At 42.6% G+C, this 15793-nt stretch overlaps 1 protein-coding gene across 1 annotated transcript; it reads left to right on the forward strand.

Moving 5' to 3' along the window:
- Window positions 1–2969: 2969 nt before the first annotated feature.
- Window positions 2970–5539, forward strand: LOC132900263 (E3 SUMO-protein ligase ZBED1-like). Its single transcript, XM_060942270.1, has 2 exons — window positions 2970–3018; window positions 4026–5539. The coding sequence occupies exons 1-2, from the start codon at window positions 2970–2972 to the stop codon at window positions 5537–5539; spliced, it is 1563 nt and encodes a 520-aa protein (XP_060798253.1).
- The last annotated feature ends 10254 nt before the right edge of the window (window positions 5540–15793 follow it).

The following is a 15793-nucleotide window of genomic DNA, read 5'->3' on the forward strand; positions in this document are numbered from 1 at the left end:
AGGCCAAGTTTACATTAGACCGTATCTGTCTCGTTTTCTTTGCGGATGCACTGTCCGTTTACATTAAACCGCCTGGAAACGCCGGGAAACGGGAATCCGCCAGGGTCCACGTATTCAATCTAGATCGTGTCAGCTCCGGTGCTGTGTAAACATTGAGATACGCGGATACGCTGTGCTGAGCTCTAGCTGGCGTCGTCATTGGACAACGTCACTGTGACATCCACCTTCCTGATTCGCTGGCGTTGGTCATGTGACACGACTGCTGAAAAACGGCGCGGACTTCCGCCTTGTATCACCTTTCATTAAAGAGTATAAAAGTATGAAAATACTGCAAATACTGATGCAAATACTGCCCATTGTGTAGTTATGATTGTCTTTAGGCTTGCCATCCTTCCACTTGCAAGTGGTAAGTGATATGCGCTGGGATCACACACACAGCGGCTCAGTCGCGAATCAGTGGTTGTGCACTTCACTCGCATGCTCTGTGAGCTGCACAGGGCCGGTGTGCGCACCCTCCAGAGGGCACTCGCTGTTCAGGGCAGAGTGATTTGGAGTGCAGGATGCCTGCGGAGCCGAGCGTATCCGTGTATTGGTGTTGCTGTGTGCACGCAAATCGTGTATTGGTGTTGCTGTGTGCACACTAATCGTTTTAAAAACGTTAATCTGATGATCCGCTGATACGGTCTAATGTAAACATGGGCATAGACACAGACAACCATTCATACTCACATTCACACCTACGATCAATTTAGAGTCACCAGTTAACCTAACCTGCATGTCTTTGGACTGTGGGGGAAACCGGAGCACCCAGAGGAAACGGGGAGAACATGCAAACTCCGCACAGAAAGGCCCTCGCCGGCCACGGGGCTCGAACCCGGACCTTCTTGCTGTGAGGCGACAGTGCTAACCTCTACACCACCGTGCCGCCCCGATGTGAATTATGTGACCAATAAATAGTGTAAAGACACGACTGTGAGAATGAAGTGAAAATGGCAAATAACATGAGAAAATAATCCTGTTTCAACAACTGTCCGAAATAGAAAAGAAGAAATATACGAAAGAGAGGCACTGTATAAGCGAAAAAAAGAAAGAATCTCTGTAAAGATAATTATAGTAGTAAAAGAGCTGTTCACAAAATGATCAGAGACTGAACTGGAAAAGGAAAAAAACAAAAACAATGAAGGGGAGTGCAATAAAGATATGTAAGGAATGGGGTAAAGTTGAGAAAATAAGAGGAGGTAATGAAAGGAATAAAAAGTCAGGAAATACTTTTCTTGGGGCAAATTTGATCGGATATGATGCCAAGTACACGCGATGGGTGTGGTCATATGGCGGCTCTGAGGGGTTTTTTTTTCCCCAAAAAAACTTTATTTAGAACATATAGGTACAACCAAATCAAGCACTTCGGCAAAAGGCTGCCTGCACACTGCGCATGCTCAGTTAGCTTTGCTTTAATATCGCCTGCACGGTTTGGCTCCTGTTGCAACTTGGTCCACGAGGGGAAACATTTCAACCAATGACCTTGAAAACTTTGTATATTTTTCTCACTTTTCGGTGAAATTTGCTATTCTGTGTTGGAAATAAGAAAGTATGTCCCCTATGATTTTGGTGTAAAGCAGAGGAAAACACTGGGTGGGGGAGGGGCGGTTTCTGTCATGCTCAAGCCACAGAAATGACGTCAGAGAGCGAATTATCTTGAGAGCGCAGTGATTTTCTAAGATGGACACAGCGCCGAAGATGAAAATGACAACTCCCGATGTGTCATGTTCTGTGTCAAACGGCTGACTAGCTGTATATACTGTATTATATATATATATATATATATATATATATATATATATATATATATATAAAATTAAAATACAGTAATAATAATATTCATAATAATAATAGAAATAATTGTTCCACCTACCATCCGCCACCCTATTTTATATATATATATATATATATATATATATATATATATATATATATATATATATATATATATATATATATAAAATATAATCAGTCTCTCGTCCGAGTTCTCAGCTCCGCACCATAGCCTTGGGAGTGTTCCGTCATCCAAGGATCAGACGCATAGGGCCCACCTAGGGACGCCAAAATGTAATGGAAACTTCTAACAAACATTTCAGAACGCTTAGCAGTTGTCTTTTCAGTTATTTATTATGGTAACTCATATAAAAGAAATATAAGATAGGAAAGGAAGAAAATTAAAACAGAACATCACCTCTAGTGATGTGAGAGTACATGCGTGCTCTGAGTTGTGTTTTAGTGGCTGTTATCTATATACTCTAAAGGCATTCGCTTTACTGCCCATGTCTTCACGTGATTGTCTCAAGATTTTCTATGAAGCTTTGCTAATGAGTGCACCTGGCAGGCTTTGGTACGTGCAAGCTAGGGATGCGTACCGGTACGCTGGACCGGTTCTGGACTTGTAAAAACATTTCGGTTCAGGTCCAAAAAAAACGAAACCCCAGTGATTCGGTACTGGACTTGTAAAAAAATCAAGCACTCACATATATCTTTTTCATTCTAGACCATCTTAAACCTTCCATAGATCACAAAATTTGCGCTGGAAAAAGACAAAAACATTCTCATGCATCGCTATGTATGGCGGCCATTGCTGAATTCCCGAAGTGTCGCAAGTTGTCGCAACTGCTCTCGAGATTTGGATGACGTCAAGGGAAGCTAGCGATGTGATTGGCTAAACACCGCGTGGCTGCCAGTGGGTGCTATATTGGACATTTAGAGGTCTTTTGTGTTTTCTCGGCAGCAGACGGGGTCATGTTTGTTTGACCTCCCTGGTTTACACAATGCCGCGGCGTACTAGCAGCAGGGTATGGGACCATGTAACAAAACTCCCACAGAACCAGGCAAAGTGTAAACTTTATGGGAGCATTATCCACACTGCTGGAGGTACTTCTAATGTTGTAAGACATTTGCAATGACATCACCAGATCGAAACGATGCCGCATCCGGCCTCAGCAACTTTGACAGCTATGTTCGGTAGCGTTGGTGAGTGAAACAACAATGATCAGGGTGAGTTTTATGAACTTTTATTGTAAGCTTAACCATACGTTTGTAGGATTTTCATAATGTTTTATAGCCTGTTTTTTTTCTGCAATTTTGTTTGTAACTTGTCAAACCGCATATCATCTTAGCAGACTCATTAGCATATATTAACCATGATAATAGGATGGTACTAGGACCGGTATGGCGTTTATAACTTTATTTAGCAAATTTTTTATGCAAAACAATATACCAATGAATTATGTATCCTTGACAAAGCCAGTGTCAGTACTCAGTTATAATGTGTTTTTTTTTATTTCTGCTACAAACATGCTCTCAAACACACATAGGATTATATAGTAGGATAGTATATAAGGGTAGTGTCTAAGGATACAATCGTCATATACTTTTTGTCTTGTGTTGCTGCTGATTCTTGAAAAAATTAAATACTGCAAATTTTACGTACAGCTTTCTAGTAGTTTCTACGGTAATGAAATTTCTGCCATTTTTACATTGATATGACAATGCTTTGATTTGACCAAACCAGTATTTTACAGTACCTAATACTACCTATGAAAAATATGTTCACTCTAGCCCGCTGCCCTCCTGTACTGAAATAAAGCAAATGTGTTAGTGGTTTTAGACTTTGGTTGTAATTAATTTCATAATTTTGCCTTCAGTCCAGGGCCTCCAGGCCCAGCTGAATGTAGGACAACCTCCAAGGGCTTCACCTGCATCCACAGACTCCACACCAGTTGCATCCACTTCTAAAGGTGCCAGTGCCAACACTGTCACTGGGGTATGGAAACCTGACTTACCTTCCCTGGGATCTTTTTCAACTTCAAGTTCCCCTTCCACACCTGTCGCAAGTGCATCTGGCAGCAGTGGTACACCAACAAGGGTAAATCCTTTTATCTTGGCCAAGCGGGCTAAGATTTCAACAGACAAGCAGCACGCAATAACAGCAAGATTATGCCATTACACTGTCAAATCCTTGTGTCCGTTTTCCACAGTTGACGATCCCTATTTCCGGGCGCTTCTAAGGGAGCTCAACCACGCCTATCAAGTTCCAGGCCGTGACGAAGTGTCGGAAAGGCTCATTCCGCAAATGTACGAGGTCACCCTCCTCAAGCTAAAGAATAAGCTGAAGGACGTGGAGTATGCAGCCCTGACCAGAGACGGATGGACGTCACGAGCGGCCGACCATTATTTGACCCTAACAGTGCACTATTTGAAAGACTGGACAATGCAAGTGAGAGTTCTGCAAATGCTGAAGGCCCAAGTCTCACAAACAGGAGAGAACATTGTGGCAGAAATCAAAGAGTGTCTTACAGAATTCAGCCTGGAGGGCAAGGTTGACGTAATGACAACTGACAACGCTAAAGCGATGGTGAACGCCACCACTGCTGCAGGGATAAAACTGTCACTTAACTGCTTTGCCCATAAATTGAACCTGTCAACTCAGAAGGCGATGAATGTGCCAGCTGTGCATAGCATGCTGGCCATCATCAGACCACCAATCACCTACTTTCGCAATTCATATCTCGCCAAAGTAGTTCTGAAGGAGAAGCAGGAAGCCCTTGGGAAACCCAACCACAACCTCATCCTCGACTGTAAGACACGCTGGAATAGCAGTTACCTGATGGTTGAAAGGTTTGTAGAACAGTACCCAGCAGTAGTAGCTGCTTCCCTAGATGAGAAAATCAAGAAGAAAAACAGCTTCAAGAAGCTGCAGAAGTGTACCGACAACAACATAGAGAAGATGGAGCATTTCCTCAAGGTGATGAAGCTCCCGTATATTATCACAGTCGCGATGTCATCCGAGAAAAGACCAACCTCTGGACAGGTGCTGCCTATGCTCCACAAACTGGAACAGCACTTGGCTGACAAAGATGAGGATGACAAGTTTACCAAAGACATTAAGTCATCCATCAGGGAAGATCTCTCAGCCAGATACAGAGAAGATGAAAGGAGAGAGCGCCTCGAAGAGGCAACTACCCTCGACCCCAGGTTCAAGGGCTCCATGGTTGTCCCAGTGGACGTGTGGGATCGGCTCACAAACAGCATCAAAGTGAGCCAATCTCACATGTCCACTGTGGTGAAGATGGAACCCGAGGAAGCCGTGCCAGTGCCACTACAGGAGCCCCAGGAGGACAGTGATGATACATCTCCTGCAAAGAAGCTGAAGCTAAGCGCAATGGAGGAAATCTTTGAGGATGAAGATGATGATGTTGTGACACATGTTGAGCCACCGGTGCCACTTTGGCTGAGAATTCAGCAGGAGATGCTGAAGTTCAGGGCCTTGCCGAAGTTGAAGTCTTCAGATGATGTGCTTGCATTCTGGCAGGGAAAGGTTGACAAACTACCACTCCTCTGTAGGCATGCCAAGAAATACCTTATCGTGCCAGGCACAAGTGTGCCAAGTGAGTGGGTCTTCAGTACGGCTGGGGACATTGTATCAGCTGAAAGAGCTCATCTTGACCCAGACTCTGTCAACATGCTCTTGTTCCTCAACAAAAACACATGAATGTGTGTTAACTGTTAAGCTATAGTTTAGCAGCTAGCTAGTGATCTGTAACTTCTATTAAACAAGCTTGAGCCCTGCAGGCATAAGCTGGAGCCTGTTGTTGATAACTTGTTGCTGTTGTGATAACTTGTTGGCTGTTGCTGTTGTTCCTAAGTGAACAAAAACGAGTTTAACTAAGCCTTATTAGTTTAGAATAGTACGTGTACTAGTACTATACTACATGTACCTCATTGTCATGACTCATGATGCCAGGCACAAGTCGCACAACTGCGCCACAAGTCAAGTGAATGTATAGAGTATAGACTACAGTCACTACTAGACAGTAACTAGCTAGTAGCTAGTGTTCTGTAACTTCTGTTGAACAAGCTTGCTTGTCCTGAGCCCTGCAGTCCTGTATGCTGGAGCCTGTTGTTGATAACTTGTTGCTGTTGTTGATAACTTGTTGCTGTTGTTCCTAACTTCCTAGTAAAGAAAAAGTTAAAAAAGACATAGTTAGTTTAACTTAGTTAGCCTTAGTTTAGAGCAGTTACCTGTACTACCTCATTGTGTCATGCTAGGCATGAGCAGCACAACTGCGCCAAAAGTCAAGTGAATCAGTGTAAAGACTACACTACCTTACAATTACTTACAGGGATCACTTGCACTGTTGTGTCAGAACTTACCAGTGAATAAACCAGACAAGTTTGAGTTTATTTCAATCTGCAGTTATGCCTTGTCTTTGACAGTAGTCCTTGTTAAAGAGTCTTCAACTTAATTTAGTCAAGTTGCTCGCGTTATGCTGTTATAACATTATTCAAATATGTCATGGGTTCAGGTCCGGACTTATTAGGTCCGGACCTGAACCTAAACCTCTGGATTCGAATCTGGACCTGAGCCTGAATGTGGGTTTAGGTATGCATCCCTAGTGCAGGCAGATGCAAGCAGGGAGAACTCAAGCTCTCTGCTTATCACCACCAAGGTCAGGAAATGTGGTTACATCATGAGAAGATGCGTAGTTAGGACGAACTCAAGCACCCTGCTCATTATCACCAAGGCCACAGAAAGGCGATTACAGCATGTGGAAAACATCTTTTCTCAGTACACTGTACTTTAACTCAACATACAGAAACACAGAGAATAATAATGTTCGTCCATTAAATTTCCCTCACACAGGTCATAACTGTAAGAAGGTGATGAAGGGTGACCAAGGGGAGGGTGTATCCTGAGTGTTGTTTAAGTTTGGAGTGGATATATTGTCCAATGATATACAACCCCGGTTCCAAAAATGTTGGGAATAAAAATGGAATGCAATAATTTACAAATCTCAAAATCTGATATTGTATTCAAAATAGAACATAGACAACATATCAAATGTTGAAAGTGAGACATTTTGAAATTTCATGCCGGCATTTCATACAGGCATGCCTCTGTATTGGAAATCACAAAATGGGCTCAGGAATATTTCCAGAGAACATTATCTGTGAACGCAATTCACCGTGCCATCCGCCGTTGCCAGCTAAAACTCTATAGTTCAAAGAAGAAGCCATATCGAAACATGATCCAGAAGCGCAGATGTCTTCTCTGGGCCAAGGCTCATTTAAAATGGACTGTGGCAAAGTGGAAAACTGTTCTGTGGTCAGACGAATCAAAATTTGAAGTTCTTTATGGAAATCAGGGACGCCGTGTCATTCGGACTAAAGAGGAGAAGGACAACCCAAGTTGTTATCAGCACTCAGTTCAGAAGCCTGCATCTCTGATGCTATGGGGTTGCATTAGTGCGTGTGGCATGGGCAGCTTACACATCTGGAAAGACACCATCAATGCTGAAAGGTATATCCAGGTTCTAGAGCAACATATGCTCCCATCCAGATGACATCTCTTTCAGGGAAGACCTTGCATTTTCCAACATGACAATGCCAAACCACATATTGCATCAATTACAGCATCATGGCTGCATAGAAGAAGGGTCCGGGTACTGAACTGGCCAGCCTGCAGTCCAGATCTTTCACCCATAGAAAACATTTGGCGCATCATAAAACGGAAGATACGACAAAAAAGACCTAAGACAGTTGAGCAACTAGAATCCTACATTAGACAAGAATGGGTTAACATTCCTGTCCCTAAACTTGAGCAACTTGTCTCGTCAATCCCCAGATGTTTACAGACTGTTGTAAAGAGAAACGGGGATGTCTCACAGTGGTAAACATGGCCTTGTCTCAACTTTTTTGAGATGTGTTGTTGTCATGAAATTTAAAATCACCTAATTTTTCTCTTTAAATGATACATTTTCTCAGTTTAAACATTTGATATGTCATCTATGTTCTATTCTGAATAAAATATGGAATTTTGAAACTTCCACATCATTTCATTCTGTTTTTATTTACAATTTGTACTTTGTCCCAACTTTTTTGGAATCGGGGTTGTATAATCCGTGAACAAATTTTTCCAATGAATGATGTGTACAGTGTTCCTTGATTTCCAGTTCATGAGGATTGTTTTCTTGGCAATAGTCAGCGCTACTAGCAGTATTTTATTGCATGAGGTGCTTATATTGATTGCGTTGGCTGGGATATGACAGCCAAGAATGGTAGAGAGTGATTCTGTGACGCTCAACCAAAACCTGTTGATTGGAGTGCAATGCCAGACAGCATGAATGTGCGTGTCTGGGTTATTTTGCATGCAGTGAGAACACAAGTCAGAGTCAAAGCCCATTTTATCCAGTTTCTGTGCAGTGAAGTGAAATCTGTGAAGTACCTAGTATTGTATTAATTGTAGATTGCTATTTTTTGTCATGAGGTAGATGTTTTTACAGATTTGGGTCCAGAAGTCGGCACTGGGAGTAATGGACAAATCTGATTCCCATTTGTGATATGGTAGGCTTAAAGTTTTTTCTAAACGAGATATAATTTTGTATATTTTGGAAAGAATTTTTTTGGGGGAGGGAATGTTGATCAACTCCATGATTGGTGAGGGGATGTCTAGGTTCGCTGTCTGGATGTTAATTTTTGCTTGGATAGATGATTTAATTTGTAGGTATTCTAAAAAGTGTTTACTCTCAATGCCGTGCTTCTGGACCAAACAAGGGAATGAAGCCAGATTTTTATCTTGAGTGACGTGATGAAGTTGAGTGATGCCCTTGCCTATCCGTGTGAGAAAATTGAGTGTTTCTTTGTTGACAGTGAAATCGGGGTTATTCCAAATCGGGGTGCGATTTGACGGTGCTACAGGTGAATCAGTGATGTGATAGAATTTCCACCAAGCTGTCAGACTAGATGGTATTGTTGGTGCTTTGAAGGATGGATGTTTTTTAACTGACTGACTACAGAAAGGAAGGTCTGAGATCTGAATATCCTTGCAGATGGTTTGTTCTATGTCTAACCAGGTGTTGTCTGAGGGGGTGGGATGCAACCATTTGTATATGTAACGAAGCTGGTTGGCCAGGGCATAATGTTGGAAGTGTGGAGCCTCTAGTCCTCCCAGTGTTTTACGTTTTTGTAGAGTGGTCAGTTTGATTCTTGGTGTCTTATTTTTCCAGTAGAATTTAATAATTGTTGAGTCTAGTGACTTAAACCAGGGTGGGGAGGGCTGTGTCAGAATCATTGAGAATAAATTATTTATTTTGGGTAATACTGACATTTTGACGACTGATATCATGCCCATGATGGATAGTGGAAGGTTCATCCATCGCTGGAGATCATCATCTATTGAATTGAGCAGGGGGGTAAAATTTAGACTAAATAAGTCTGACAGCCTGGGGGAAACCTTTATCCCTAAATATGTGATATAATTAGTACATAGTGGGATAGGTGATGAATGGGCTGTCACATCCCAGCTGTTGGAGTGTAATGGAAGAATTGCAAACTTATTCCAATTGATTGAGTATTCAGTAATATTAGAGAATGTGTCAAGGAGTTTAATGGTTTCTTTTACTGATACTCTGGGGTCTTGAAGAAAAAGTAGGATGTCGTCGGCATAGAGGCTGATTTTATGATGCATATTTAGAGTCTGAACTCCCTTAATGTGGGGGTTCTGACGGATGGCAGCAGCTAGAGGTTCAATGAAGATGGTAAATAATAATGGGGAGAGTGGGCATCCCTGTCTAGTTCTCCGGTACAGAGTGAAACTGTGTGATGTTAGTCCATTGGTAATCACTGTGGCTGAAGGTGAAGTATAGAGAATTTTAATCCAATTAATGAACGATTCCCCAAAACCAAACCGCCCTAATGTGGAAAACAGGAAATTCCAGTTGACCCCATCAAAAGCTTTTCCGTATCAAGAGTTGCTATAATGGTTTTTTCTTGTATAGTTGAGGAGTGGTACATTATGTTAAACCAGGGCTTTTCAAAGTGTGGGGCGCGCCCCCCCTGGGGGGCGCCAGAGTTCTTCAGGGGGGGGCGCAACGTGAGAGACAAAATGGATCGATTTTTAGTGCCTAAAGCTACAGGGAGTGAGGAGACGGCCAAGCAAAAAAACAGAGCCTCCAGGATGTTGCGATTTGCAACTTCAGCGCAAATTCAACCAATCCCCGTGAATTCAGGGCGGTGCTGCAATTATATCCAATCACCGCAACTTTCCCACAAATTTGACCAATCGTTGGCGTCATCTTGAGGTGACATCGACAAACTACCTTCCGCCTTACTTCCGGATGTCTATGTTCAAGAGAAGCAGCATGCGCGCAGTGTTGCCAGATTGGCGGTTTCAAGTGCATTTTGGCGGGTTTTGAATATATTTTGGACTGGAAAACGTCAGCAGTATCTGGCAACATTGCATGATGTGCGAGTCAGTGTTTCTGTAGGCTTAAATTCTGTTACTGAAAGTGTGTTATGTTTACAGTGAAGGACTGTGTGCACTTTATTATTTTTTTACTTAATACAAGAAATTAATGGATGCCAACATTTTTGCCAAAATGGTATTTTATTTTCCATTGTTTAGGCAGCTTCAGCATCATACTGTGAGATTCTGTTCAAATTGTTTTTTTCTTCTATGAAGCCTGAGCCATTTATTTTATTAGTTTATAATTATTGTTTAATTTAGTCTTCAGGAGAGACTGCCGGCACACGGTACTAGTATAAATAGTTTTTTTTCTTACATGAAAGCTGAGGCATTTATATTATATTTTAAGGTAACTTCATGTTGTGCTGTGAGGTTCTCTGCACTTTAACTTTTGAACCAACAGGTGCATTTGGATAAGTAAAGCCTATTTTTCTGCATTTTTGTAGTCCTGGTAATCTTTTATATTGATAAAGTTGTTTATAGGACCATTGCTCAGTGTCTTTGTTTTTTTAATCAATAGTTTTTCAGTAATAACTTAATATTTAACACATCACTCAATTTTAAACACAAAAAGAGAAAATCGCAACAATTTCTCGCAACTTTCACTTCCTCCCGCAATGTAATCACAACAAAAACCTAAACACTGCAACTTTCATCGCAATTTTTTTGGAAACCCCCGCAACATCAGACATTTTAGCTCGCAACAATCACAAAAAAGGCCCGTGGAATCCTGGGGGACTGGAAAAAGAAGGAAGTATGACCACGATTATTTAAAGTTTGGATTTTCATGGACTGGATCTGAAGATGCTCCACTGCCACAGTGTGTTGTCTGCCAAGAGGTGCTAGCTAACGATGCTATGCGATGTTTAAAATGTGTAAAACAAGATGTTTTAAAAAGCACAGATGTTTAAAATGTGAAAAAGAAAAAAATAATGTGTACAACAACCATTTTCTTTTTAAATACGAATGGAACATTAAGTATAGCAACAACAAAAATTGTAAGGGGGGGGCGCTGTTGTTTATTTGCTCTCCGAGGGGGGGCTGACTCTGTACCAACAGGTTGCTACTTCAACATTAGCAATGCCATCCACTATTTTTGGAATAGAACCAATATTGTCGGTTTTACTATGGAAAGGAAACATTATGATCAGGGGCGCAGATACGTTTTTTGAACTGGGGGGGACAAAAAACTGGGGGGGGACAAAAAACTGGGGGGGACAAAGCTGCCAGCAAACCAACCCCAACCCCGATATGCCTGTCAAACTTGTTGTGGGTAACCATAGCAACCAAGCTCGAGCTCGCAACCTGTGCAGTCTGCGCAGCTCAACCAACCGAATATCAGTCTTTGTTTTGTTTTATGTGAGTTGTTGCAACTATGTATACACTGCTGTGCACCTCAATAAACCGAATGGTAATTAGTCTTTTGATTTTTCCGTGAGGTTTGCCTTATGCAAAGAAAGACAGCATAGACGTTTTTTCCTCCCTATAAGTGGGGGGGACCGAACGAGGTGAATTTAAATCTGGGTGGGATGAATCCCACCCGTCCCACCCTCTATCTGCGCCCGTGATTATGATGCTAATGACAATACTTACCTCAACATGCTTGCGCAGATTAGACGTCGAATTTTTGTATGCCGCAATGGTTGTCTTCTTGGGCACACATAATCTGCATTGCATAATGAAACTGTCACCCCTTTTCTCTACGAAGCTGAAGTGATCACATATGTAGGGCCAGGGGTGCACTTCATTACTGGAAGAAACTGCGTTTTCTGCAGGGTCATCCACCACAGGTTCCTCGGCCTCCTCCATGTCCGCAGGGGCACTTTATCAACACCTGTGGCCCAGGGGCTAGGCCCCTCATAGGCTACCTGTCAACCCTACCCTTACCGTTGGCCAGGAAAACACTCTTATTTTATTTGCAATACGTGTCAAGCATTTACAGTGTAAGCGCGTAATTAGCCTAGAAGCCTACGATAGGTTACGTTTGGCTCAGCGTAGCTGCGCAAGGCCCATGCTCACATCGCTCAACACATCCGACCACAGAGGGAGAGAAGAACGCGTGCATTATCATTACAGAGCCGGTTGTGATTATTACCATGGACAGGACAGTGATACTGCGTAACTTTCACGCAGGGGCATGGCCAGAGATAACCACACAAGCCTGCGTGCGCTATAATGTAGACCTATGTGTTGTAAACATAAAACACACACACCTACAGACAAGTCCTTTTAAAAAATAAAATACATAAAAATAGCTCGGAGGCATGAAAACAAACATTCACTGCAAGTCAAGGTACTTGGCTCGGCGGCCACATGAAACATAAACAGCATGGACAGCGGCCAAACTCATAACTCTACAGACCGAAATACATGAAACCGAGTCCTACTAGGGTCTATTTTACCGATCTATGTTCAAGCATCATGCAAGTCTTCCTTCTCCTTGAATAAGACCGTGCATTCAACTGCCTTTTTGACATGACTGCATCGAAATACCACTCAACAATATTTCACGCACTCCATCAAGAAAAAAGTTAAACATGATGAACACGGGTATACTGTTTTGAGCATACGATTTTTTTTAAAAGAAACTAGCTACATCAAAGTCCTTCAATAAACCCATCCTTTAGCACAAATGAGCTTAACCTAGTTCAAAGCATGATGCTAGCAGTAGCTGCATAAGGCAAAATCATGTGGGCCTTTCGTCAACAACAAGCCACGGCGGGCAAACATTAATAATCAAGCGTCCTTACCTTAAAACGTTGTCTTGACCACAGAACTTCTCAAGTATTTCACTTAAATCCACACGGGTTAACAACACATCCAACACAGCTAGCGAGAAATGTGGATATGCGCTAGCTTTGTATTGCTATCCCCCTCAGTATGCTTACTCTGTCTGCTGCCCGAACTGTGAAAATTATAGGCTACAATCTTTTCATCAATTTCTTCAGTAGATGCCGTTTTAGACATTTGATTATCCCCATCAAAATATGCTATTATACTAACAGGATTATAACTCAAATCACACGACACGTATTCAAATCACAACTGATTTATTTTACTGTTGGACAGATCATAGCATATCTAGCCTAGCTGCACATAGCCTAGCTGCTGGTAGGCTGATAACTGATAAGTAGCTGATATTCTGAACAGATTGGTGATCCTTACCTTAAAAAAGTCTGTGACTTTAGGCAACGATTCTATCGTTACCTGCATCTCTCTTTTTTTCCTTTTATGTGCCCCGCTAACATGTGAACGCTCCATCTTTCAAAGCCTCTAAATTTGTGTCTCTGTAGTCTGCAGTCTTTGGCGCGCTTTCGTGCGTGATGTTACATTTTGTTACATTTTATTCTGGTACAGCTGTGGGTGTTCGTTTCGCGAACCACATCCACCATGTCTCTTACAGCAGGCTACTGTGCGCTCATTTATTTCTAACCTTATTTCTATCCGTACATTAATGTAGGCCCACGATTCCGACAGTTTATTATTTTATTAATATTACAAGGCCCCGAAGTGCTGTGGCCCAGGGGCTTGAGCCCCCCGAAGCCCCCCCCCTTAAAGCGCCGGTGCATGTCCGCCATCGTCTGTGTGAGACTCGCTCGCGCGACAACTGTCCTTCCCATGATTCATTTCCAGAACGCATTTCCCCTTCTCCGTTTTAGCCTTTTTTTATTTTTTATTTATTTATTTTTTTACTCAGTAACAGTTGTGATGTAAAATGTACCGAAGTACACTACTTAAAAGAAAACATACTTAAGTAAAAGTAAAAGTACACTCTTTAAAAATTACTTGAAAAAGTATAAGTACACAAAAAAGCTACTCAAGTACAGTAACATGAGTAATGTAATTCATTACTTTCCACCTCTGAAAGCTACCGATCCAAGGCCAAGTGTGTGACATTTTTCAAGCCAATGATAAAATCATGACTTTCAAAAAGAAGCTCTCAGTCTGGACCAACAGAGTTAATAGAGGTGTGTTTGACATGTTTGGCTGTCTGTCGTCTCTGGCTGATGAAGGTGTGGATTTGGAGCAGATGCCGGCAGTGATCGCGCAACACCTTACTGAAACACTGCGTCATTTTGATTCATACTTCCCCTCAAAATCCCATCTCACGGAAAAGCAATGGGTAAGAGATCCGTTCACCAACCCAGAAACGAGCGCTCTGCCACCTGTGGTGCAGGATAAACTTCTGGAGCTTTCGTGCGATGCTGGTCTGCAGTCGAGATTTGGTCGACTTTCTCTGTCTGAATTCTGGCTGTCATGCTGCGATGAATATCCCCAGCTGTGTGAGATGGCAGTGAAAACACTGATGCCTTTCCATTCAACATACCACTGCGAGACCGCATTTTCACATTTGACAGCCACAAAGACAAAATACCGAAACAGGCTCAACTCAGAAAACACGCTCCGTGTGGCCTTGTCACCCTGTCTTCCTCGTTTCGACCTGTTATGGCCCTTTTCCACTACCCTTTTTCAGCTCACTTCAGCTCGCTTCAGCTCACTTCAGCCTGACACGGCTCGCGTTTCGACTACCAAAAACCAGCACGACTCAGCTCGTTTCAGCCCTGCTTAGCCCCTAAAACTCGCACCGTTTTGGAGTGGGGCTGAAGCGAGCCAAGCCGTGCCGAGTGAGGCTGGGGGCGTGAGCAGACACTCCCCTGTGCACTGATTGGTGAGGAGGAGTGTCCTCACATGCCCACACACGCCCCGCGAGCGCGCTGGGATCTGTAAACACCGCAAACCCGGAAGAAGAATAATTACGAATTACGAGAATTTCTGAAGCCTTATGCGCCTCGCCTCATCTATATGCTCTTGCCAGTATCTGTCCGCGTTGTCGGTGACAACAAGCCACAGCACCAAGACCAGCAACACTAACGACACCATGTCCTCCATGTTTATTGTTTACTATTCGGGTCGTGAGACTACCGCTTAAAAGCTCACTGAATCAGTGACATACAGAGCATCGTGGACGAGTTCGCGGAGTGCAAGGCTCGTCGTATGCCCTTCAAATAATGCGCACAGTAGGCTATTGATGTTTTATTATGAGCCATGTACAGTATGTCGCCTAATGTTTTTTTGTTTCTGAGTTACATGTTCGTTTGAAGGACTTAATGTACAAAATAACATAGTTGCACCCCGGAGTGTTGAAATTGGTAAACACAGTGCATTCAGTGAGGTTTGCACCGCCCTCCTTTTATTTCTGACTCTTCCTGTCACCGTTGCAACCTCTGAGCGCTCATTCGTATGCCCTTCAAATAATGTGCGCAGTATAGGCTATTGATGTTTTATTATGAGCCATGTACAGTATCCTAATGTTTTTTGTTTCTGAGTTACATGTTCGTTTGAAGGACTTGATGTGCTAAATAACATAGTTGCACCCGGTAGTGTTGAAATTGGTAAACACCGCAGTTGCGGACATTTTGTAGCCTAAAATGATGTTATGATAAGCTTTAATAAAGGGCCCGGTCATTTGCCCCGCCCCCGGCCCGGCTCTGACTTGTTCCG

Source organism: Neoarius graeffei, chromosome 16, assembly GCF_027579695.1.
Source record: "Neoarius graeffei isolate fNeoGra1 chromosome 16, fNeoGra1.pri, whole genome shotgun sequence".
Taxonomy (NCBI): Eukaryota; Metazoa; Chordata; class Actinopteri; order Siluriformes; family Ariidae; genus Neoarius; species Neoarius graeffei.